Source organism: Corapipo altera, unplaced genomic scaffold (genome assembly GCF_003945725.1).
Source record: "Corapipo altera isolate COAL_440 unplaced genomic scaffold, ASM394572v1 44, whole genome shotgun sequence".
Taxonomy (NCBI): Eukaryota; Metazoa; Chordata; class Aves; order Passeriformes; family Pipridae; genus Corapipo; species Corapipo altera.
In genome coordinates, this window is record NW_020884880.1 from 13,805,337 (window position 1) to 13,831,775 (window position 26,439).

A 26,439-nucleotide genomic window follows, 5' to 3' on the forward strand; every position below is an offset into this window, starting at 1 on the left:
TGCTGTGCTGGTTGGCAGAGCCCTGGTGCAGCAGAAATGATGCCCCTCTGCAAAAACACCTAGGAGCCACGTAGCCCACATGGTCTTGTCCAAGTGTTTTTCCCAGAGGTGGTTTGCTGGCACAGTGTAGGAGCTTCAGAATCTCGCTCCGTTGGTCCAGGCCAGGGAAGCTTGTTGCACCTCAGTAATGAAAGCTGCTTTCCTCCAGTGACACTGCTGCCTCATTTCTTCTAAAGTTAATGAGCTTGTAGTTTTAATTAGACATAAATGTCATCTGTCATATCTGGTTTAGTTTTTAACTTTTCGTACTGCTATAGTACTTCCAAAAATAGAGAACCAAAAGGGTAATTTACTTCTGAAGCTGGGCAGCGGGGTGGGAAAAAGTGTACCCAGAACTACTGATGTGTTCCATCCTTGTTGTTTTGGTTATTCTCTGGAAAAGTATCCAGAAGTGCAAGTCAGTAATTCAAGACTACTTTTTATGTGGGGAGCATGAGAGTTTCAAGAGCTGTTGAAAACTGCTTCATTGAAAGATGGTGTTCAGAAATCAACACATCCGCCTCTGTTCCCTCCTTCTGTTGATTTTTAGGAGTTTCTTACCCGTTGTTTTTTCAAGATAACTTGGCTAGCCCTTTCTGCAAGGGAAGATGACTTGGGAGGCAAGACAGCTGGGGTGGCTTTTGTGAAGAGTGAAGAAGTGGGTTGAGGAGTGATGGAAGGAACTGAGGGGTGAACTTGGAAGAGAGAATGAGTCAGTAATGCCATGTTACCAAAACTACTGAAAATGACATATGGCATCTCAGACACATACAGCCATGGTCCAGCTGCCTGCAGAAAGGACATGCAGGTGCCAGGAAGCAGGGGTTATGGGGTACAAGGTCCAGGCCTGTCCACAAATCTTGCTACTACGAAGGGGTTAATTTTCCAGGGGGACTGAGAATCTTTGGGGCCTTATTTGCGGTGTGTCCTGAGTGAGAGAGGTGGTGGAATTGCAGAGAGAGAACTGAGAAATGTAGTTTTGTTTTTCAGGCTGGCAGCCACGATGGTTTCTCCTCTGTGGTGGCATCCTGTCCTATTATGACTCTCAGGAAGATGCCTGGAAGGGTTGTAAGGGAAGCATCCAAATGGCCGTTTGTGAAATTCAAGGTAACTAATATATAGTAACACTCAGCTGCATGAAATTTGTCTAATAATGTTGCATTCAAGATGAGATTTCAGGTGACGAGCTATTGGACAGCTTGATTTCTTCGGTATATATTTGTGGGAACTCAGTAACTTGATCTATATGCCAGTTTTTATTCCACAGTATTTTGAAAATGTTGAGAGAGCTGCAAGCCTCAAATATCATGGGTATTCTATCATGCAGGTGGGTCACTGTTTTTCTTGAGCTGCGGTGGAACATTGCACAGCTTCAAATGACTCCTCATAAGCACAAAGCTGAAGCTAGAAATGTGAATAATAAACTTCAGTACTAGGTCTGCTCATTCATATTGGATTATTTGCCACATCTTTGAGGTTCAGTTACAGGCTGGAAGCCTGAAAGAGAGGCTTGACAGAAGAGGATGCCCTTTCCATAAAAACTCCCAGATGATACTGATCACAAAACTGCCTTTCATAGCCTTTTGTCACACAGCTGTACACGTGTGTCCTGTCCATTCCCTTACTCTGAAGAGAAGTCATACAATGGTAGCAGCAGAAGTTGGAGCTGTAGGTTCCTCCTCTTTCACTACTGTTTGACCTGCCACCTAACATATCTGTTGAGATATTTTGTCGGGCTGGGAAGGGCCGAGGGTCTGAAATCTATGTTGCTTTCAGTTCATCCTGCAGATAACACACGAATGGACCTGATTATCCCAGGGGAACAATACTTCTATCTGAAGGCAAGAAATGCAGTTGAAAGGCAAAAATGGCTGGTTGCACTAGGAACTGCCAAAGCCTGTCTGACTGACAGCAGGACACAGAAGGAAAAAGGCAAGAATACCCTTTTGCTGGCACATGCTGTTTGCTTTATATTTCCTCATCCTTGCCCTAGTATATGTACACAGAAATGTATTAATGGGAACATTAGCTAGAAATCTCAGGTGTTAACTCTCAGGACAGGAATTTGAAAACTTCGGCTTTTTCTTAAAATGTACTACGTATAAATCATGTGAAAACTGTGTGCTGGTGGATTCTGTAAGTACAATAAGTAGCTTCTGACTATGGATCACTGGATGCAGACTGTACAAGAATGTAAAACCCCTACCTTCTTCAGCTGTCTGAATATAAAGACCCATCCTCTCATACCAGTGTCTATTGAGCTTTGAAGTTCCTCAGACCCTTTCCTTCCACATTCTAACTGGCCTGTCTTATGCACTTCAAGAACCCCTTGGCAATTAGGAAAAAGTTTGCACTTGGTTCCAAATGTGCGTACTTGTATTCAGAAACTTAAATCTGACCATGGTGAGACTGTGAAAATTAATTCACTTATCTCTCTGCTTTCTCCAACAATCTCACTTTCTCCCCAGTGAAAACCCCTGTTGCTTACAAGCATGGCATTATGGTTGGTGTGAGACCTCATACCTTAACCTTGTGTCACCTTAGTACAATGACTATGCAGAAGATGGGAAAACAGCAAACTATTGTTAATGTCCTGAGCAAATGCAGGGGGTGGCAAGCACTTCCCTCCCTTGAGGTGAGGAACTGCTTCTCCTCTTAGTTTTATGTGCGTCTTCACCAGGCTTTGCATCTGCTGGTTCAAACTGAATCAGAACTGAGTAAAATATGCTACTGTAGGGTCCTACACAAAGTGGGGATCTGATCCACAGTGCCTAGAAGCATTAAAAAGTTGTATCTATGAGCTGACATACAGTAGCACATGGTATAAAGCTACTGATGTATTTGCATAGCTAAACCATGTTAATCTTATTAACAGACAATTTATTTTGTATTTCTGGGACTCAGATATAAAAAAAACCAAAACAACCTTCTGAAAAATCTCAGATTGACCATTAGTCTTATCTGGATTAGTCTGCTCAGTTCTGTGTTCTCCAGTGCAGGAAACATATGGGTATACTGGAGTGAGTCCAGCAAAGGGCCACTAAGATGATTAAAGGCATATCTGATGGGAGAGGATAAAAAAGATGGAGCCAGTCTCTTCTCAGTGAATGAACAAGAGGATAGATTTTAATACAAGCGACTCCACTGAGACATAAGCAAAAATGCTTATCTTATGAGGATGAGGGAGCACTGAAAGGTTGCACGGAGAGGTTGTGGAATCTCCATCCGTGGCAATGTTCTAAACCTGACTAGGCATGGCCCTGAGTAACTTGCTCTGGCTGACTGCTTCAAACAGGGGAGAAGGACTAGCTGGTCTCCAGAGGTCTCATCCAACTTCATCCATTCTATGATTCAAGTGTGCATATATATATCTATATTAAAGTAATCCTTTTGTGTTGGACAGGATGCATCTTTTACATCCAGTGTTTTCTGCCTATGACCCTATCTAAACAGTGCTATTGCTTGGACCTTAAACTACTTAGTGAAAACAAAAGTTGTATGTAGGGGGTTTGTGCTGTGTAAAAGGCCCGCTACAGTCAAATGTTGTGTACTTGCTTGGCCTCAAATACAATAAATTTAACTCTTCTTTTGTTTCACTTTTAGAGTTCACTGAAAACACAGAAGCCTTGAAGACTAAAATGTCTGAACTTAGACTGTACTGTAACCTCCTTGTTCAGCAAGTGCATAAAACAAAGGAAGCAAGCATTTCTGGTGTATCAGAACCAGAGGTACAGCTCTTTTTTTGGTGCAGACCACATCTGTAAAGTCTTGAGCATTGTGAACTTTTCTGGTTAGCCAGTGTAGTATTCACTCACAGTTACTAAATATTGCAACCTCTTTCTGCAGAGATCCTGTGGGAAATAATGTGCTCACACAACAGTTCTTGTTTAAATGGAGTAATACTCCATTGTTGCAAATACCTTGCCCAGAGTTGGGCTAGCGAGTAGTGAGATGTGATCTGGTATCTATGATCTAGACAATAACATCTCTGTAGGTGATCATGTGTATAATGGATCAAAAAAAAAAAGATCTTTTATAAAAAGATAACTTGCAAGAAGTGCACATTTTTCTGCCCCTGAGTCTAATATCCTGCTCAGCAAAACACAACCAAAACCATTAGAAGGTCAAGAGATGATGCAGACCTCAAAAGAAACAAAATTGCCTAGTTACCCTCACTTAAGTTTTGGTTTCAAACCTTTCAAATCTTCCTGACCAAAGAAGCCTCATTTAAGAAGGATCTTCTAGTGACAGCAATCTGCCCCTTGCTTTGAGAGAGAAATGTGTGAAGAGGGATGCACTTCACTTGCTAGAGAAGTTGATGTGGAGTTCCAGGATGCCTCTCACTGGACAGATGGGTCCTCGGGTGCAGAACACAAGGAAAACACCTGAAGGTTAATCATTTGTATGTCCAAACAATCTCTGCAAAGACACTTGATAAACTGTTTCTGGTGAATTAAAAGACAGTACAGAAGCATGATGTAGTTTACAAATGACTAAGAGGCACTGTTCGAACTTGCAGCTCACAGGTGTTGACCTGTAATGTAGTGTTTATCCAGCTTGTATTTCATGCATCTGGGGGAAAACCATCTTTCCTACTGGCATTTAACTGGAAAGAGTTATTGCTAAAAGCATTTCAGCATCAATAACTGCACTGCACAGAGATGAAGAGTATTGTGGTGATGTGATATTTCATTCTGCCCTTTTTTCAATTGCCATAAATTTTTGTTCGTGGGATTTTTGAAATTATTATCTGCAGATCATCCTGTATCTATTTAATTTGTTTAGTTTTCATTTCTCCTGTCAGTGGTGTTTCTTGGAATGCCAATGTTGAATGCATACAGGCTTAGTATTTCATACACTTCTAACACCAACAAGATAAGTAACTAATAGGCATGGCTTTTAAAACACAAACATACTAAGCTTGTTGTACTAGAGGCTGACAAGTGGTAGTGCTGCGAGGGGACACAGCCCCAGTAATATGTGATGCCAGTTCTCTAAGCAGCTGACACATTGAATTTTAATTCATGTTAACTAGAAATCGTGACTGTAGCAGCTGTGGGCTTTGTAGACATTAGTTGCTCCAAACTGATCTTATGTGCTAAGTCCATTTCTTCCAATTGATTTCTTCCCACAGAATGAGATTGATATGGGAGCTCTGTTAAAATCAACCTGTGACACCTTCTTGAAGACTCTTGAAGAATGTATGCAGATTGCAAATACTACCTTCACTTCTGAGTTACTGCATCAGACCCCACCTGGATCCCCAAATTTAGCAGTTCTCAGAACAAGCAAGGTAATGGCCAGTATCTTCTTCCCTCAGCCTTGACAGGGATGCTAAGGCATCCTTTTCTAAAGTAGCATTTGTAGAAGTAGGGACTGTGTTAGGGAATGTGATAGCTAGTAGTCCTACACTGGACATACTCTGCCATTTCTTATGGTTTTCAAGCAACGTAGGCCATTTTTAATAAGCAGTGACTGATCTCTTAACCTTTAACGATAGGTGAAAGTTATTAAACGTTAACTTTCAGGGCCTGCAGTTCCAGGTGCAGGCAGTGATGTTTCAAAGTACCTTGGCTCTATGGCAAGTTCATGCACTGTGGAAGCTCACAGCAATTATAACTCTGCTAAGCTACAGCAGCATCAGATCTGTGGTAATACGCCAGTGGGAGCTGATGAGCTTATCTCTTTAATGACAAGGGCACTTTCTTGAATCCTGGATCCATAAGTACAGGCACAAAACTGGAGCATCTCTGGCAAACCGAAGGTTAAGGTGTATGTAGGAAGGTAGACACATGACTGCATCTGAGAAATGATTACTTAACCATATCTGGCCTCATGTTTTTCTGGTTTCTCATAATTTTTTTTTTAAATAAGGAAAACATTGCAAAGGAAACTCACTACTTTGTTTCCTTTCCATGTGCTGTATGGTGTCTCACTTGACACTTCCTAGCTAGGTTCTGAAAGAAATCTTTTGATTTTCTTTCTTTTCCTTTTTCTTTTTTTCTTTACAATATTGCAATGGTATAATAATATAGAAGCTTTTTCACTTTTGTCTGTATACAATCTCCAGGTCAGAGAATTAGTGAGGGGTTTTTTTCTGACTCCAACTTGTGTTTAATAAAATGTGAAGTTTGAGATGCATGATACTATCTTCTTTCTGTAAAGAATATTCTTCCCCCTCCATATCTTTCAGGTAAAGCACTCTGTCTTGTCCAGTCACACCTCAACAGAAAGGTATAATAAAAGTCTTTACTGTCAATCTCTTTCTAATCTGTTTTTGGTAGCGTCCTTTCCTTTTTTTGCTTTACTCTTACTAGTACTTGATGCAGGCAGAACTGTGTCACTCTGAAATGCATACTTGGAAGCAGATGCAACAAAAGGGATTTGGCTTACCCACTTCATGTCTCTTCCATATCAGCCCTTTCCCTTTTATTTTTCTCAGCAATCCACTTGGTTGACTCACAGGTCAATCACCGGCCAGCTCTCTCCCGCTTCAGTGCTCATTCCTGCATTTTAAGTTCCACTCCATAAATTCATAAAATCTTTGATGGTGAGCAGACTATGATTTGTGGAGTAGATGGCAAGGATCCCCTCTTTAACTACTAATGAGGGAATATTCTTTTAGTTACAGTACCTGCCTGTGATTTTCATTTTTGTAATTGTATTTTTTTGATTATGTATCTTTTTAATAAAGATCACTGTAAATATATTTGAACTCTGCAAGCTGAGACCGAGCTGCTGCAAAGAGCTGCACAGTTCTTTTTATTATTTTAGACAAGTCCTTTTGCTCACAGCAGCCTGTGACAGCCTATAATTTCTGTCAACTGTTTTTCTCTTATTGTTATTTGCTTGTATTTGCAGGAAGAAGCTTACCAAGCAATGCTTTATACACTAACTGTTATTCTTTCCCTTTCTTCAGGCAGATGGAATTGAACCCCTGTGAAAATGGCTGTGTGAAAGCAGAAATTAACCATCAAGAGCAAACGCTTATTAAAAGTCTGGAATGTTTAAACTTGGAAACAAGTGAGGGGAGCAGTGATGTTTCTGTTGAAGATCACATAGCAGAGGATTTGGCAGGTAATTATATGCACTGTCTCTTATCCAGGATCATTACTCTGTAAGTGTAAATGAAGGGATGTGTAGGCTGCCTGTGAGAATACCAATCCCTTGCTTCCCCAGAGAGGGAATATCAGTCTGTTTCAATCTGGTGTCTGCCCTCTGTGAGTCTTCTCAGCATAGCTCCTGCTGCCCTTTTTGATGGTTTACTTGAGACTGAATGGGTAAGGAAATTAAAAATTCTTTTTTGGACAGGCTGAGGCCCTCCAGATGCTGATTGACCTATGAAACAATACAGCCTGACAGAGCTTGGACTCTTCTTGCATTGTGGACAGACACATTATGCCCAGAGGCTCTCCTCTGGGAATCCTGGCACCTCTGCTAGTATGTAGAGCTGTAGTGTCAGAAGGAGGACATTGAAGCTTTGTGTGCCTGTCTGGGAGGGCTTGAACTTGTAGTCACTCTTGATTGCTCTGACAAATCTTTACAGGAAATTAACCGTTTTTCTGCAACTGAGAATGTGCTAGGAAGCATCTTATTTCTTCCATTACCTTAGCAATAGCATGAAACTTGAATTTGTGCTTGACTTCAGTAAAATACTGTTGAACTAATTCAGTAATCTGGATAAGTCTATTTAAGTAACATGATTTCTGCTCAGCCTGTTGAATGGACTGTACCATTCTTGAGCAGTAGCTTTCTCTACCTGGGTGTTATTCCAAAACATACATATACAGTCAGTGAATCATCTGAAGTTTTTAAGCCCAAGTTAATGATCATACTGATTTTGCTCTTACATGAGTTCTCTTTGGAGCTTTTCCCATTTCCATGGCTGGTATCATGTAGTGCGGCAGGTCCTTGCAGAATAACATACATGTGTTATCATTTAGCATAATACCTCAAGAAAACAGCGGTAAAGCAAGGAGATTAAACTAATTCAAGTCAGATTGTTGGTGTCATTTCAGCTACTGTGATTCCTGTGCAGAAAAGAGAAAAAACTACCTCCTCTTGTGTACACACATGTGAGTTGCAGGGGTTTGCTGGCAATACAGGGTGGAGTTAGGGTGTGCAGTGCCATCTGTATGAGATGGGCTTACCGAGCCAGCCCAAGGGCTTTTTCTCCACAATGGCTGTATCTTGGTGCTCCTGGGCTCACCAGCTCTGCCCTGTCTCAGATGCTTTTCCCTCTCTCTCCCTTTTAGTAAGAGCAGTCAGTCTTTAAAAATAGTCAAGCATTTAAGTCCTGTAATAAATTTCTGTATGTCGTTTAGGGCTTACAGTGTTTGAGTTTGAAATTTTGGAGGATGCCAGGCTTTTTGCATAGCACTCCTGTGGAATCACTGCAGACTTGGGCTGTTTCTCTGCTCACCAGCCTGTGTGTCTTGGTGAAGGACACATCAGTGTCATCACTCAAATTCTAGTTCCTTAGGAGAGACACTTGGATTGTTAATGTCAGTGACCTCTGAGGCCACTTTTATTCTGCCCTGAGGAGAATGGCTCAAGTTTCATTGCTGCTACTGGTGTGAGTGGTTCTTTTTTCATGCAGCACCAGGTTTATTCAGTGGTTCTGCAAGTGTGCTTTCAGATGTCACTTGAAGGAAGAGAGTTCCTTGCAGCTTGATCCCTTCAGCCAGAAGCTCAGTTCTGCTTCAGGTTTCTCTCTAAACCTCACTGACACTTGAAAATATTTCTTTCCTGGAGAGACACATTCCCTGGGAAATCTGGGATCCTAGTTGACAGTCTTCCAGCAAGATGTGCTGTAGCCATAGCTTGTATGCTGCAGATGCTGTGAATCTATTGTTTTTGCTTCTTGAATTGTTCTAGAAGTTCTCCATGAGGTCAGAAGGTCTTACCACCTATGGGATGTATAAGGAAGATTTTGTCTTCCTTCGGAAGTGCTTGTGTAGTGCTGTATGTATTTGAAACAGATGTACTTGACCCCAAAGAAGAAATAAAATAGATCACAGCAGGGAAGAGGCACATGGATCTTTTTCTGGGAAACTTTAAAGATATTTGTGGAAATGGGGGAGAGCATAGCAGTCTTTGATATCATACCGGTGTCCGTCTAAGCAACCAGTTTGCTAGCTTATCAGAAGGAGCAAGCAAGTCACTGTTATTTTTTTGCTTTTGAAAGTGCACTGTGCCACTTTTACAGTACTGGGAAAGTTACAGCCACATGAGAAGTAATCTTCCTTTCAAGGAGATGAGTCTGCTCCCTGCTGCACCTACTTGCTTCTTCAAAGCTCTTCTCTCATAAGGCTGTCCTTGCTGAGGATATGTGGGCTCACCTGCATTGGTGCATGGTGCTTGGTCTGTCTGACTAAAAGAAATGAGGAGGGAAATGTTTGAAATGTTGTCTGAGCACCCAATAGACCTGTAGTGAGAGTCATGGTGCTGGCAGGGAAACTTTTAAACTGAATGATGCAGGTATTCAAGTGCCTTCCTTCGAACAGGAGGGCATCTTGAAGAACAGGAATAACAATATGGATATGTAACTGGTTTTTTGTCTGTTTTTCTTCTGTTTCCTGTAAATGTTAGGCATTAAAGAAGATGGAGAGGACAAGCTGCAAGCTGTAGAAAGCTATGCTGCCCACAAGTTGTTGCAGTCAGAAACAAATTCTTTAAGTAGATTGACTCCGTGTGAGGAAGACAAAAATGGAAATGATTCTCCAACCTTCTTCAGTGTCATGAGCAATAGGTAGTACAGATTTCGATTAAAAGGATTATTGAAACTTTGTTAAGTCTTTAATTGACTTATTTTTAAGACTTTTCTGTCTGTAAAGCTGTATTTACTGAGATTATTTAACAAGACTGCTTACAGCACAGTAATTAGAAGATGATACCTTTTGTAAAATTAACTGTACAGGATGAAGTGGAAGGTTTTTCCTTGTTTGTAGTTGCAGGTCTTGCATGCACACCACCAAATGTGTATTTTCTGCAGTCAGTTACTTTAACATAGTGAAACAAAAGCTATGTTGGTGGTTTCACGTCTATAAATTTTACCTCTATGCAAATGACATGGACAGGAAATGTAATTTTGGCATTAGAAGTAATACAAAAGGAATTGTTAAGGTGACAATCTTTTCTGCTCGTCCTTGGCGCCAGGTTCAGTGATATTGAACTTCGGGAGGAGGAGGGCATACCCACAGAGGAGTTTCTGGAATCATGTTATGCAATTGTGCCTGTTCTGGGTAAGCAACTTCTCTTGTCCTTTTTACTGCTACCAGCTGCAAGAAAAGGTGGAGCAGTTAGTTTAGAAAATTTGTTTCTTCACTAAAGTGATATAGTAGAAACAGTATCAGCAGATCAATTTGGTTGGTACCAGAACATGTTTCTTACTCCTTGGCTTTAAAGAGAATCCACTCTCATTCACGTGGGACCCATGTATAAACAGCTTGGAAACCTGTGGTCTGTCTGGAACAGCAATTTCTTCCCCTCAAAAGAGCAGTATAAATACCTTACACATCCAGTACAACTGCCAGCACACCATCAACTGTAATCTGTTTGATTTTTCCAACAACTTCTGTCACCAACTAGTGCAGCCCCCTGCCTGCATTTAACAGTGGATGTGAGGTCCCTGTGAGCATGCACCCTTTTGAAGACTAGCAGACTGTAGGTCAGAGGGTTTTAATGCTTGTACTGACTGAGGTGGACTGGTTGTACACCAAAGAAAAATTGCGTTTGCATCACTCATTTAGTATTCTCCAGCCATTTAAAGCATTGTTAAGAGAGTAAATTAAATTAATTGTTACTAAAACATGAGGACTGGAAAAAGACACTATTTTAAAATATGTCCTTTTTTTCTTTTTCCTAGACAAGCTGGGACCAACTGTTTTTGCTCCTGTTAAAATGGATTTTGTAGGCAACATCAAGGTAACAGCTTATTTCTAGCACTGGTTTTTGGTTTTTAAGCAAAATATCTATTTTAGGCACTAAAACTCAAAAATATGTGGTAGGAGTCAATAGTGGTAGGCTATTTAATATTTGATAATGTTACCATCTGTCAGATCAGAGTACTAAAATGCCCCTAATTCTGTTCTTACAGTACATGCTGTATTTAATAAATCCAGTTGTGTCCAAACTTATAAAAATACTTGATTGACTGCCAAGTAAAACATCTGTTACACCTAATGAATATGACTTTGATTCTGAGTTGAACAGGTTTGTGATGTTAGCAATATTGACTTTAAGCTGTAAAACAAATGGAGGGGAAAAAAAACCCCTTCGCTCAGCCAAGCAGGAGGAAGTTAATGCATTAAGAAGCAGATGTGTCTGGAGTGGTGCCCTGGACCAACGTGCCCACCTTGGCAGGGCAACCATGCCATGGGGAGTATGTGACATGCTTGTGAATCTGTAGTATCTCTTAGCAGGAAGGAGTCCTGGTTAATGGGTGGTATTTATTGGACAGGTCCTTGTTTGGTCTTAAAAACCTGAAGCTTTACTCGTTGTATTTTCTTCAGAAAATAAACCAGAAATTTATTACCAACAAAGAAGAGTTTGATACCCTTCAGAAGATCGTGCTCCATGAAGTGAACGCAGGTGTAGCACAAGTTAGAAACTCTGCTACAGAGGCTCTCCTGTGGCTGAAAAGGTAATGACCTCATATCTGCATACATTATGAACTGCTAAGGTGCAATGAGAGGTCTTTCACCACTGCAAGCTTGTGTACATGGAGCAAACTGATTACTTTCCACAGGTTTCATCAATCCAAACTGGCCAGGTTCAGGATTAATGTGTTGTCTGTGGTTGTATCACTGCAACTTTGCCAAAAGGCCTGAAAAAAGCAATTCCAGGACACCGAGTTTTTTCCCCCATGCAAGTGAAGTTACGGTGAATGACTAATCCTTCTGGGCCAGAGCATCAGGCAGATGATTTCAAGATGCAGCAGAAATGTTTAGCAAAGTTTTTTTCCCTTGGGCTGGGAAAGACGTTGGAGGAGGTGGCTGCATTTTTTTGTTCAGAAAGAAAATAACTCCTTAATTCTGAGTTTTGTTGCTCTTCTGAGTTGTAGTGCAACTTTGGGGGCTTTGTTAGACTTTGGGTTACTTTGTTATAAACGTGGTTTCTTTTTATTTCATGGGTTCATCCTGACAGAGGCTTGAAGTTCTTGAAAGGGTTTTTGACAGAAGTGAAGAATGGGGAAAAGAATATCCAAACAGCTCTGAGTAAGTGCCAGTTGCTTTATTCTTCATGTACTTCTGAATTTACGTACTTGGCTACTTTCCTCCTCATTTAGAACCTGTATTTTCTTTTCATCAGTGACAAGTGATGCAAGTAGTCTCTAAGACCTAACATTTTTGGAAGCAGAGGTTTTTTAAATGGTTGCCTTGGGATGGGTTACTAGATAAGTGGTCAATGTTGATTTGTTAGCAGATAAAGATTCCTGTAACTGGCATAATTTTGACAGAGGAGACAGTCATGTCTTAGGGAACCAAGAGCTTTGTCTCATTCCACTTTCTCTACTAGTTTGCAGCAAGAGTGCTCCCAAATTTGTAATTGCTGTTTTGTTAGTTTGTTAGTTCCATGTGAGATTGGCCATGACTCTTTGAAATCACCTCTTTGCCAGTATGGCTGTGAATTGCCTGCATCCATTAGAAGGGAGTTTGTAACAGAGAAGAAGGAATTTTTTTCAAGTGCACAACTTCTGACACTTACCAAGGCAGGCTAATGGCCACAGCAAGTACAAAACAAAATATAAACCCCTCTTAGACTTGATTTGGTTATTCCTGAGTAAGGCCCTCTCTGTATGCATGAAGTCTAATGTTATAATAATCCTTTAAAACAGCTTTGAAACAGCTTTTTTTTAGAGCTTTTTATTTTACCTTCTTTTAAACAGCTAAGCAGTCACCCTATAGGATTAATAAAATGAACTACTACACTGAAGTATGTAGCAGCTCTAGGAAGTGGGATTGTAAATACACTGCTACCATATGTGGGTGTTAAACACTATGGCAAGTCAAGACATTTATTTGACCTTCTGAGTCTGAAGGCTTCAGCATTGAATTACTCCTTGAATTGCTCAGTGCCTGCAGCAGAGCCATGCTGCTGGTTTTCTTCCCACTTTTTCATTCCCTTTCTTCCCCTGGAAAGTTCTTCCATATTTGTATCACCAGTGTAGTTTCAGTTTACTGTTGGAGTTTCACCCTGTATAGTATTTTCTCAGACTTCACATTTGCCTTCCTGTCTGTTAGAAAACTTTCTTGCCATGAATGGGTTGGAAGGAGATTTAACAGCAGAGCTGAGCCTAGTGCAGAAATCCCAAATCTGTCATCTCCTTTCAGTCATAACTTCAGTACTCTGACACAGCCATTATTTACATCCAGTGACAAGAATATACCCTTAAATAGTCATTTCTAATCTCTGAGATCTCTTTGTGATGAAGACTTAAAACTGCCATACATCTCTGTCTTGATTTATAATTTTTTTTCTTTAAGACAATGCTTATGGAAAGACATTACGGCAGCACCATGGTTGGGTTGTCCGAGGGGTCTTTGCGGTAAGTATTTACCTTGGTCGCTGATAGAGCTGGGGGTATTATTCATGTGATCATATGTTGTGTAATTAATAAACGGTATTAAAATTATTAGATTCCTTTGCCAGAACCTTATTTTTAAGGTGAGGATTGTGGTTATCACTGTTTGGTCTTAGGCTTTAAGGGTGGAACCTGCTTTCTGGAGATGAAACAGGCAGATCGCACTTGCATGCACACTTTTTTATTATGTGTTTTTAAGCATGGTCTTGCAGGGCTGTTAAAGAAAGAAATGAAGATTTGAAGTTTCTTTTCTTAAGATTGATCTGTCTTTGAATATGAGCATTCAAGAAGGGTTAGTGCAGAATGTATGGGGAATTGAAGTAGAATATGTTGACTAGAGAAAATTTTTCATCCAATCTGGCAGCTCCCCCTTGTGTTTGTCCCTGGAAAATTATCACTGAAATTACAAAAGGAAAGCCTCGTCCAGGCAGTAGTGACTTTGACTGGGAGAAACAGAAATGCTGGGGAAAGCTTTCTAAAAACCATTTTGAGAACTCAGTGCTGAAGTGTGTGACGCTGGATTGGGACCTCCCTTAACAAACTGTACTTTATTTGGGGTTTGCACTTAATAAATTTCTAATGTATGCTATTTATCTGTACAAAATATGATACACAGACACTTCATAAAAATCAGGCCTCTCTGAAGATGTCTTAAACTGGAGATCTACACAAAAATAATAACAAACAAAAATAAAATAGCTTCCCTCGTAGTTAAAATTCTTAACATATACATGTACACATAATTAAATTAAAGCTATGCAGTCTAAGTGCAAAGAGGGAGGTCTTAGAAGGTTTTTGTGGCTTTAGTTGTGTTTCTTTTCCTGTTCTATTTTGCAAATATAAAAGCTTTGGTTCCTCTCCCAGTTGGCTTTAAGGGCAGCTCCAACGTATGAAGATTTTGTGGCAGCTCTGTCTGTAGAGGAGTGTGATCCTCAGGAAGAAACATTTTACAAAGGAATGCAGAGGGACCTCAACATTTACTTACCAGCCATGGAAAAGCAGCTAAATATCTTGGACACTCTCTATGAAGTACATGGTTTGGAATCAGATGAGGTGGTATGACTACAGCAAGACCACATCTTAAAAAAATTCAGGGACTGTGTCTGTTAACAAAGATTTCTTCCCTTTTGGTTTTTTTTGTACATCATTTCTGTTCATTGTATCTTTTCAGGTGGGAAGGGTGTTGTGATTGTTTTGGGGGAAGATTGTGTGATTTTTATTTTTTTTGTTATGCTTGTTTTGCATTTAGATGCAGAGGTACTGATTCTCTTTGGGTCATAACTGTGTCTGTGATGAATGTTTTTGACTGTTTCTCTTCTACCTGTGCACTTCGTCTTCTCTTCACCTCATAAAAGTAACAGAGCAGAATTTGGCCTTTGCTCCTGTACCTTAGGAGAGACTTGCATGTGCAGCAGAGCTGTTGTGTGCTGTCAGCACAGCACCCAGGCAGGTGCTGCTGGCTCTTCCTCTCCCACTCCCTGTGCCTGCTCCCTGCCATGGTGTAGGAGGGCAGGGGTAGTGAGCGTTATTGTTACCGTGGTAGCAGAAGAGAAGGGCAGCTGAACACCAGCTTCCAATGCAGTGAGTTTGTCCCTTAATTTTGGTTGAGGCTTTTTAATGCAAATACTTAAATATTTGCATTAAATAAATATTTATTAAAGTAAATAAATATTTTAATCCAAATGTTACAGACATCTTCACCACAGATGTGTGTGACTGGTTGTCTGAGCAGCCCCAGAAACCAGCCTTTGAAACAGGGTGTTGTGTTCCCTGACCAGCTCCCAGTGTGTGCTGTGGTTTCCCTGTCAGCTCCTGCAAGTGGACCACAAGAAATTTGCTGCCACAGACTGACAGAGCCCAGCTAATTTCAACAGTGCTTTACATAAGCATTTGAAGATCATGTCTATCATCCTGGCTTATTAAGGTTTTGGTGGGATTTTCTGTTTTGGGTTTTAGGGGGTTCTTAAATCAAAATCACACAAAACCAGAATATTCGCTTTTAAATTGAATACAGCTAGCAGTTTAAAAAGCAGATATCATTAGAATCCTACCTAGGCTGTGCCAGTATGGGGAGAAACTTCATGAAAGTGGATGTGAAATGAAGAAAGTATAGGGAAGCTAGAATTTGTGATGGAGCTATTATTACACATTGGACCAATTACAAATCTTGACTTTTGTAATTATTTAGAAGTGACCGAAAATTAAGAAAGTAGGGTTTCCCCTTTTTCCCATTTTGCTGATATAGATAAAAATGTGCTCCTTAGCATTGCTGCTATTAAGAATAATAAAGAAGTCCTTTTAGCTAGTGATATGGTTAAGGACTGTGCTAATGAGGTACTTAGAATTAGTAAGTCTTCATAAATACAGAAGTCAGTGTTACCATGCTCACAGAAGCAATACTGGCTTTTGCTGTGCTAAAAACCATGTTGTCAGTAAAATGAATGTATTGCAGACCTGCTGCCCTGCATTGCTCTGTGACAGGAGCCTCCACACTGAATACTTGATCTTTTCTAAAGAGCCTAGCATTGTGAGCTTTAAGAAAAGCATATGATACTTGAAGAAAAGGCCATCATCACACTTGTATAAAGAAAGATACCAGGACTCTAATTAGGCATTTTATAGAATCATACAATATGCTGAGTTGGAAGGGACCCATCAGGATCAGTCCAACTCCTGGCCCTGCACAGGACACCCCAAGAATCACACCCATGTGCCTGAGAGGGTTGTCCAAATGCTTCTTGAACTCAGACAGGCTTGGTGCTGTGACCACTTCCCTGGGGAGCCTGTTCCAGTGCTCAACCACCCTTTGGGTGAAAAACTTTTTCCTGATATCTAACCTAAACCTCCCCCAACTCAGCTTCATGCCATTTCTTTGGATCCTGTCACTGGTCCCAAAAGTAAAGAGATCGGTGCCTGCCCCTCCACTTACCCTCGTGAGGATGTTGAAGTTCGCAAAGAGGTCTCCCCCCAGTCTCCTCCAGGCTGAACAGACCAAGTGACCTCAGCCACTCCTCATACAGCTTCCCCTTCAGACCCTTCACCATCCTCATTGCCCTCCTTAGAGCACACTCTAATAGCTCAATATCTTTCTTATATTGTGGCACCCAAAACTGCACACAATATTCAAGGTGAGGCTGCCCCAGTGCAGAGCAGAGTGGGACAATCCCCTCCCTCGACCGGCTGGCGATGCTGTGCGTGATGCCCCCCCAGGACACAGTTGGCCCTCCTGGCTGCCAGGGCACTGCTGACTGATAGTCAACTTGCCATAGACCAGGACCCCCAGTTCCCTTTCCTTAGTGCTTCTATTCAGCCTCTCATTCCCTAGTCTGTACACACACCAGGGTTGCCCTGTCCCAGGTGCAGAATCTGGCACTTGGCCTTGCTAAACTTCATAGAGTTGTCATTGCCCATCTTTATAATTTGTTGAGGTCTCTCTGCAGGGTCTCTCTGCCCTCGAGGGAATCGACAGCTCCTCCTGATTTAGTGTTGTTGGCAAACTTAGTATACCTTTGATTTCTGTGTCCACATCATTAATGAAAATATTGAAAAGAAGTGGGCTGAGGATGGAGCCCTGTGGAACCCCACTAGTGACCTGATGCCAGTCTGATGTTACCCCATTCACTATTACCCTCTGTGCTGGACCCGTGAGCGAATTGCTCACCCATCGCGTTACATGGTTATCCAGTTATGTGCTGGGCATTTTGTCCAGAAGGATACTGTGAGTATCAAAAGCTTTGCTGGAGTCCAAAAAGATTACATCTACTGGCTTTCCTAGATCAGCTAGGTGGGTTACCCTGTCATAGAAGGAAGTCAGGTTCAACAAGCGGGATTTTTCCCTCATGAAATCATGCTGGCTGTGACCAATGACTGCATTGTCCTCCAAATGTTTTTCAATACCTCCCAGAATAATCTTTTCCATAGTTTTACCAGGCACTGAAGTGATGCTGACAAACCTGTAGTTTCCAGGGTCTTCCTTCTTCCCCTTCTTGAAAATCAGGACAATGTTTGCCAGCTTCCAGTCAGCTGGGACCTTTCTGGATTCCCAAGACTGCTCAAAAATCATCAAGACTATTTAAAGAGTCTGGCTTCATTGTTCTGTCATTTTCTCTGAGTTGTACCTATGTGTAGTCCCTACATAATCCAAGAAGAATCAGCAGGAATCAGGTTTTAGTTTTTTGGATTCTCTTAAATTAAGTAGTACATGTTTTGAGTGCAAAGTCAAAACTTTTGACCAAAACTCTATTCAATTATTTCACTACGCCCAGTGCTAAAAATGAAGCAGAGGGCTTTTGGTATTCAGCTGTCTGCTTCTTCTAAGAATGAATACAAAGAAACCACCCCTGCAGTAAAACAACCAACTCTCCACCCTCTGTGGTTTCCTCAAGGTTTTCAACTGTTCTGTGAGAAACTTTGCCCTAACAGTTTTTAACTTAATGCTCTGGAAAGGTAATGGAGACCACATTTCCACAAAATTTCAGCTGGGTTAAGGGGAGACCAGGAAGAGATCCCTCTTCTCTAGAAATTGACTGTCAGATCATGATGAAAATTGACTTCCCTTTTTGCTCTTAAATTTTTCCAGTAGCAGGAAAGTGTATTCAGCACTTAAAATATTTGGAGGTATTTTTGAGGGTTTTTTTTGTTTGGTTTGGTTCTTAACTATCAGAAGAACCACTAGTTTTTTAAGTGTGCTTCAGACCTGTTGTTTGTTGCAAAAAATCAGGAGGCTATATTTCATAGGTAAAGAACTTAACCGCTAGCTTCAGCAATTACTAATTTCTTACTCTCTTCCATCTTCTAAGAGAGAGCTTTCTACACTGTGTATCTTCTCATCAGCGTGACATCCTGCCTCAGAGCAGGCTTTCCCGTCTTACCCTTCTGTGTAAAATTGGTCTTTCTGAACTCTGGAGTTGGTGCTTAAGAAAATTCTTAGGAGACCATGGCTTCAGGAAACCCCTGTGTACTTGTTCTTAAATGGGGGACTTTCAGAGAAGGCATTGAGCGAGGTCTCCTTGCCTTCAAAACTTGCACTTCACCATGCACTGCTCTTGCAGTTAAGCACTTCAAGACTTACGAATGCTATCTTTGCAGTCAAACAACCACTGAGAAAGAAACCCATGCAGTGTATTGCAGAGCTGAACTCCAGGTTGTACCTTCTAAGGATGCAATAGATCAGATGACCAAGTGGAAGCAAATGCACTGCTAGACAATGCACCTTCTTTTCCTGTGGTGTCAGTTTGGCAAGCAGAGTGGATGGCTTTGGATTTTAATAATTGTAGAGAACAAACAACTAATTTTTGGCCTTCAAATTTAGAATTGGAGAGAAGGTCGGTGTTTCCTGTTTGATTTGTTTGGTTTGTTCATTAGTTAGGGTTGTTTTCTCTGTTGTAGTTGTTTTTGTTTTTTTTAAAGGCTGACATTTATGAACAACTGACCTGCGTACTGGTAAAGATCTATATGACTTGGATAACAGCACCCTTGCTCTGTATACTTTACATGAACTGCTTTCGTTTCTTAAATTGTGCTAAAGTTTTGCATCCCTTTCCTTTAGAAATGCTTTTGGCTGTTTCCTGCAATGTCTAACAGTTGCATATTCTCAGGGATTTTACTTATCCGTGGTGAAATAAGAGTAATCACAGCCTTACCATAGGGGGAGTAAGGCTGCTTTTTGTGAAGTTAGTGTAGCTGAGTGTAGAACTCTGATACAGCATATGACATGGGCAGTGTCTGTCCAGTGCACATCCTTGCTGAGACATGGTAAATCCCAAAGCAATCTGATAAAAGTGCTATCTAGTACTGAATAATGATAGCATATTTGAATAGAGGTTATGAACCCATCTTTGTTACATTGCATCATTGGCATTAGAGCAGAGCTCTCAAGTAGTTCCAGTCAAGTTCTGTTAGCAATGGGATGCTTTTATTTATTTTATTTATTTTATTGTTAATTTTTTAAAACAAACTGTGTTTTGGAGCCCCCTCTGCTATTTTAAGACACCATACTCAGTTCCATATTGAAGTTCTGTGATGTTATAATTCTAGAATATGAACTGCATACTCAAGTGCTTTGGTGTAAACTTAAGCACATCTTGACACTTATACCGTGGGTCTCCCTTTAACAGATGCACTGAAAGTTAAGGGCCATATACCTTCACTTACAAGCTTTTTGTAAAGCATCATCAGGATATAAGCTACAGCTGTTTGCTTTTAAAATGTTTCATGGTTTGAAAAGTGTCACTTGGTTGACTGGATGTATAAAAAGTATGCCCAAAATATACTCCAGTTGTTTGCAGCGTGCTTCGGCAAAGGCATGTGAACCATTATAGGAAACAGTGTTGCATATGTCCCTATGCTGGACCTTCCAACCCTTTCTTTTCGTTATCACTTCAGCTTTTGTGAAAAGCTTTAAAGAACCTTAAACTGCCTTTCGGACACCTGGAAAGATCATTAGCATGTTCCTACCCAGCTTTCCCTCTTCCTCAACCTAGTATTTTCTTTCCATGCACTGTCCTCTGCTTTACTATGAGAGCTGTTGCCGTCGAAGCATCTCTCTATAAGAATTCAAAGCAGGAAGTTTTGTAAGGGATACAAATATAAACTTGGAAACTCAGACCTGAATTCTTTGGCAGGCAACAAGACATACAGATGGAGAATGTGCTATTTTTCTCTGAAGTTTCACCCTGAGTTGACATTTTACCGGGAAAACCACACTACTTTAAATTTGATTTCATTAATGAAATTTAAATTGGGGCACTTCAGATTTGGAAGTTCTGCCTCATGGGAGTGAAAGCACGGGAGTTTTGGTTTTGCTGTTTTATTTTTTTTATTATTTAATTTTATTTTGTTTCTCTGGCCTGCATAGTGCAGATAACATAACAAAATAAAAAGGGTGGGGGTGGGGATAACAGAATTCAAGCCTTGTGTGCACCTTCTGTAGCCCCTTGGTGAACAAACCCTGCAAACTACTGAATGCTCTAGGCAATATAAAATCACCCTTGTGCATAAGAGGTATCATAGCATATTTTGACTCTGAGTAAACCCAGGCTGTAGCTGATGCTGCTCACAGCTTACATGAGGATTTAAGCACTTGCTTTGAAGTTACAACATGTCCATATTATGCTTCACTTAAACACACATTCACTTAAACACACATGGATCATCCCACTGGCATGCAGTTCTTCAAAATGTAGTCTTTGATTGTCATTGTTAATATCCCTTCCTTGGTATAGGATTTCTCCCCCCATACACTCCAGATGTGTTAAAGGTTTCATATTTTTGCATATGAAACATCCTTGTTTTCATTTCCTGATTTCTGTTTAACACTACGTGTGTTAACTTTCTTTTGCTTTGCAGCATTCGAGGGGTCCAAAACTTGATTCCTTTATTTAAAGCAATTTTGAAAGTTTGAGATTTACATCTACTTGAAACTAAACAAGTAAATTGCATTCCAGAATACAGGAATCAAACTGAAAACCAAGGCAGCTTGCTTTTATGGTTTCCTGTTTTCTTTTTTCAAGCTGATTTTGGGCATACATTTTATCAATGTCAAGCTGAGTTTACTGCAAGTCTTACTTTACTTACTCAAATGCATTATATACATACTAAAATACATTGAAAGATGAAGAGAAGGTATATTGCCTCACACTTTAAATTTACTGAATTCTAAGGGCTTGTTTATGCCCCCAAAATCACCTCTCTGTATAAGCATGACACAAACTGTGCTGTCATAAGCAGTTCAGTCTGAAATACTCTGAAGTTTCCAGTCTGCATCATCTCTCAAATCATACAGCATCTGTCTCTTCTTTTGGAGCATTGTTAAGACTTTTGTCAGACTTTTATATTATTTCATTATAATAAACTTATTTTAAATAAGCATGTTTTAAAATCTCGTTTTCTCCTTGCATGGATTTTGTTTCTTTTATTACAATATAGGGCCTATGGTGCTCTTAAAGAGGACTGCATCTGTTCTCGTTACTGTGTGGACAGTCAAAACCAGTATGTTTCTGGTTCATAGAAACTACCTGTAGGTATCTTTGTATGAAGAATGTTGACACACATGGAGGCTGTTCAGATTATGAGAATAAAAGCTGTGTCTGGCATATGATTGTGGGTCCCTGGCCAGTGTAAATATGTGAAGATTGTAGTTACAAAACCTAGCCTGGCAGTGTGAGAGGAATTTCTGTTTTCATGTATTATTTGTCCTTCTTTTCCGTGGTCTTGAATTTCTTCCATAGAGATTTCAAAGACTTCAGAAATTCCTGTGTGGTTGTCTTTAGATGCAGATGAAGACTGGTGCTCTTGAATGTGTGTGTAATATCTCCCTTTCTTCCCTTTTCTTTCTCTCCATATAAACACAGCGTGGACCTTACAGCAGATCTGTGATACCCAATCATGTCTCTCTAGCGAGGGCAAGTACCTCTGTTAAATGGCAACAACGAGTTGGAGGTCTGGGACCCAGCAGAGGCATTTTCTCAGCTGCAGAGCAGATAAGTCCCTGCCTGTGTCTGACCAGCCCTGTGGCAGGGGAAGGATGCATGTATCCTGTTGCAGCAGCACTGCTCAGCTACAGCTGGCTGTCTCCCATGGGATACAGGAAACTGATCCTTCTAATTGCAGTAGGCCCCAGAGCATCATCCTGCAAAGGCCGAGAGTTGCTTTTGCTTCAGCAAGGACTGAGCTCTGGCAGGAGCCTCAAACGCATCATCACTGTATCTCAACTGCTGGGGCTGAGCTGGCTGGTAGCTGGGCACCTCAGTGAGGAACTAATAGTTCAGAAAGCCTTCCAGGGCAGAGGTCACATTCCTCTTTTACCACTGCAGGGTTTCATTCATCTTCTTCTTCCTAAGGAAATGAGCAGGTTATCAGTCGTGAGACCCTGTCAGTTCCAGCTAAATAACAACAGGTGTGTTACTGATGCATTTAGAGGTTTCTCTGAGACCCGTCTTGGCCCTATGCCATGGGAATGTGGAAATGACTTGTCATGTTCATTGCAGCTATGGCACAGATTGCTTTGCTCTCCTGAAGCATCAACTGTGCCACAATCAGAGTCCATTTCACTTTCTGACCTGGCAGCTCCTCTGAAGCCCCGCTTTTACATGTCACAGTTAGATGGTAGAGCTCTGTCCTACACAAAGTCAGCACTTCTGGTGTTGGTATCTGTGCTGTCTTACACTGCAGTAGACAACTGTAGCTTTTCACACCAAAACAAAGAGGGTGTACATAGAGACACTGAAAGAGGTACAGAGTCCATCAAAACTTCCCTCACATGCACTGTTAAAATGAACTGTTTCCTTTTCTCACTTGAGATCACAGGTTGATGTTCTTGCAGAAAGACGAGGTTTTAGCTTTCCATGCAGACATGCGAGAGACAAATTGAACAAATGTCTGTTTTCACCAGAGAAGCAGTGATTTGCAACTTGCTGCAGCCATGCAGACAACTTCTTTCCATTGACATTTCTGGACTGGAAGAGGAGGAGGGATATGTTTGGGGGCCATCATGTATCACAGTGTCCAGAGACCTGCCCCTTGACTGTCAGTGCTTTGGCAAAACCCACAAGCTAATGCCTCAAAACCTGGCTTCTACCTGTGAGCTGCAATACTGATTTGCCAACCAGCACTGTAGTGCTCTATTGTACAGCTGAAATGTGTCCATGAGCAGAGGGAGCAGGATATCTTGGCTGTGGCAAAGAGGTCTGCAGCTGTGCGGTGGGACTGTGAGCACAGTTGTTGGTCTCCTCTGCAAAATGCCTTGTTCTAAACAGCCCAACACAGACCAGCAGCACTTTCACAGACATGTTCTAATAGAAATCCCATACACAAAAAGATACCTCCCAGGGAAGTGTCACCTCACTACAACTTCCACTGATTAAGAAAAGCAAATCTGTTGCCATTATAGGATCCCAAATGAATATCTTCCCAGGGAAAAACCCCAGCTTTGACAATTTGCCATGTTAATTAGTAAAGGTCAGGAAGTGTGAGAGTAGCTGCTAAATTCCCATCCCTCCAGAAATCTAGATCCACGGTTCAAAATTAAAAATGCCGTGCTGAATGTGTAGGGTTCATAGGAACATATAGGTGCTGCTGTTAAAATAGAAAGGTCAAAGAGGACACATTAGATTCAGTAATGATCAAAATATCCATTAATATTGTTTCTTAGGGTTCTCCTATATGGATAAAACCTGTGTTTTCTAAATTTAAGAGGAAAAGGCAGTGCAAGCTCACAGCACTATGACCAATGCAATGAGGCAGAGTTAAACCTTTACTGGGTTGGGTTCTCTTTAACCCATCTGAAAACTCTGCTATGCTGGGGGCAGTGTGGGGCTGGCGTGCAGTTTTGCTGCCCTATGGGAAATACAGTGCTATTGAAATGCAGAATATGGGTTCAGTGCTACAGCAAAACATGGAGTAAAGGTTTTAAACTCCATTTTTATGTGTTTATACAAAGTTGTTCCCTGAATTGTAGCCATGACGAGAAAAGTTTTCTTTATCATTTGAGGACTGATGGAATATGTGTCAAGCACAAGTACGAGGACTAAGAAAAGGAGTTGCAGGAGATACTGCAGTATGTCAGACACTTCTAGACATTGGTGCAACCAAGCTAAGTGTCTGTTCATCTGGAATATTTCTTCCAAAATATTACCATGTGGTTTTCAATATATTGACCCAAATATATGTGTTAATTAACAGATATTTATTCCTCTCCTTTTGTGTCTAACACAGGTTTTAGATTTGTTTCTTGTGTGTTACCATTAAAAAAATAAATAAATCAGTCTTAGAAAGCTTCCCTGCCCTACCAGAAGCTGCACTGATGGTAGTGCAGGCTCAACCCCCAGCTTTGGGGATTAGGGTAATAGGCTCTTCCAAGTTTTGGTGTGTTCTTGCATTCCCATAACCTTCACCTTATACCAGCTTATATTACTTTGCTGGTGTTCTGTTAAAATCTCTCCAGGGTCCTCCACTGTTTATCCACTGCTTTAGTGAGATGTCACCATTAGTGCAGGAGTTCTGCAGGCAGCAGGAGAAGCTGAAATTGGTGATACTGGTTTCCTTCCAGAGCTGTCAGCCAAGGAGTCACTAAGATGCTGCTTCCCTGAATGGGTCCTGGTGCCAACCAGCAGCATTTGGCCACTTTCCAAGTGTGTACCTAACTGCTTTCAGCAAGATGCACTAGTGTGTGGCCTGTGCAAAGTCCTGCGGTGATGCCAAAGAGAAAACAGCTCACTATTTTCTCAAAATCAAAACACATCTGAGACTTCAGAATGCATTTTGCATCAATTTGTTTGCACCAGGGCTCCTGCTCCAGCTATGGCATTCTGCCAAAATAATTTCCAATCAGTTTAGCATCTGTTTCCAGTGTTGGTATCACCAGCTCATCTGTAGTCTTCAGAGACCAGACGTGCCTCACATAGTTTCCTTTCCTATAGGTCATAGTTTTCCACTTGCTTTCTTGCTTAGCAGCTGGTACCCAACCTCCTTCCTGCAGGCAGGAGGAAGCCAGTACCGTTCAGCCTGCGCAGCCTCTGCTGTGCTGCCTCCCCTCGCCCACCCTGCTTGCTCCCCAACATGACATTTGAGCTGTGGTCTCAGGTATTTGACACTCATGAGCCCGACACTCCACGTCCCACACACTGAGCAACAACCAGCTTTCCCAAACCAACAGCTTTGGCACAAAGAACAGACAGCTTTTTGGGGTGTTTGCAGTGGGGTGCTATGGGTGTCTCTGTGAAACCTGTACCCCTCTGAGTGCTGGGGTAAGCTGGGAGAGCTTTCTTGCCAAAAACACAGTGGGAGACCCTTGTCAAGAGAAAGAGGCCCACTCTCCTGCACAGAGCTTCGTTCTGTCCCCCTGGCCCTGCTATGAGGCACTGACAGCCCTACCTCAGCAGATGTGCCAGCTAGGCACAGGAACTTTCTTGTACATGCTTTTCCCCTTGTCAGGAACACACTGAATGTTCCAGTCACTCATTGGATCCTGCCAGGACATTTCACAATTTATTTTCCTCAATCCAGCTTACTGAATTCCTTTTCCCTACTAGTCTGTTAAGGATCTGTATTCTGTCACCTTTAAATTACGGTGCACTCTCAGTGTATAAATAGTCATTGTTACTTATACTGCCTCACGCTTCATCAGTCACCTTGAGCAGGCTTCTCTCCCCTGGGGCTCAGACCAGCCCCTGGACAGAATCTGGGGAAAACCCCCGACTATTTCAAAGCACTTGCTTCTTATCAGCCAGCCCAAAAGTTTCTTCATATAGCGCTTTGTTTTCTTATATCAGTCTTTTACTTGTGTGGAGCGTTCATACATCCAGGCTATGCTACTTCTGAAATAGGACTCTTGTCCAAGCTCTTCCGCTTTGGATAAAGTAATTAAATATTAATTTACATTTTCTTAACCCTATATTATTAGGCAATGTTCACAGCCTGTATGTACCTGTTATCCATACAAGGAATGGATTTATCTGTCCGCATTTGTATTTTTTTTCGTCCACTGACCATCTCAAATGGAGCTCTGCTTTCTGCTCTATTGATAGAGATACCTAAAAACACATAAAAGCAGGATATTTCTGCACAAATAGAACTTGTAAAACCAGCTATTTGTTATCACCCTTTTTATTAAAACAGAAAGAAGCAATGAAATAATCTACTGAGAGAGTCCTGCCTTAAAGAACTTTTCTTACAGGCTTCAAAGTTTGGAGAAACCAAGGGAGGGTCTGGAAAGTTGCCTTGCTTTATATCCCTAAATAAATAGACATGTATGACCATCTTGTTTTATCACAGCTGTCAAGCATGTGTCTCTCAGCCTCAGTGACAACCTTCAGGTG

The 26,439-nt window shown here is 41.2% G+C and overlaps 1 protein-coding gene across 1 annotated transcript in view; it reads left to right on the forward strand.

Moving 5' to 3' along the window:
- Positions 1-1,034: 1,034 nt before the first annotated feature.
- PLEKHA8 (pleckstrin homology domain containing A8) overlaps positions 1,035-26,439 on the forward strand; it is a 28,157-nt gene continuing 2,752 nt past the window's right edge. The window contains exons 1-12 of the mRNA XM_027639306.1: positions 1,035-1,146; positions 1,816-1,971; positions 3,643-3,767; positions 5,174-5,332; positions 6,233-6,273; positions 6,959-7,116; positions 9,631-9,790; positions 10,198-10,283; positions 10,907-10,965; positions 11,553-11,683; positions 12,187-12,257; positions 13,527-13,588. Coding sequence (XP_027495107.1) covers positions 1,125-1,146; positions 1,816-1,971; positions 3,643-3,767; positions 5,174-5,332; positions 6,233-6,273; positions 6,959-7,116; positions 9,631-9,790; positions 10,198-10,283; positions 10,907-10,965; positions 11,553-11,683; positions 12,187-12,257; positions 13,527-13,588 — 1,230 coding nt within the window. The 5' untranslated portion in view covers positions 1,035-1,124. The remainder of the gene's footprint in view (positions 1,147-1,815; positions 1,972-3,642; positions 3,768-5,173; positions 5,333-6,232; positions 6,274-6,958; positions 7,117-9,630; positions 9,791-10,197; positions 10,284-10,906; positions 10,966-11,552; positions 11,684-12,186; positions 12,258-13,526; positions 13,589-26,439) is intronic.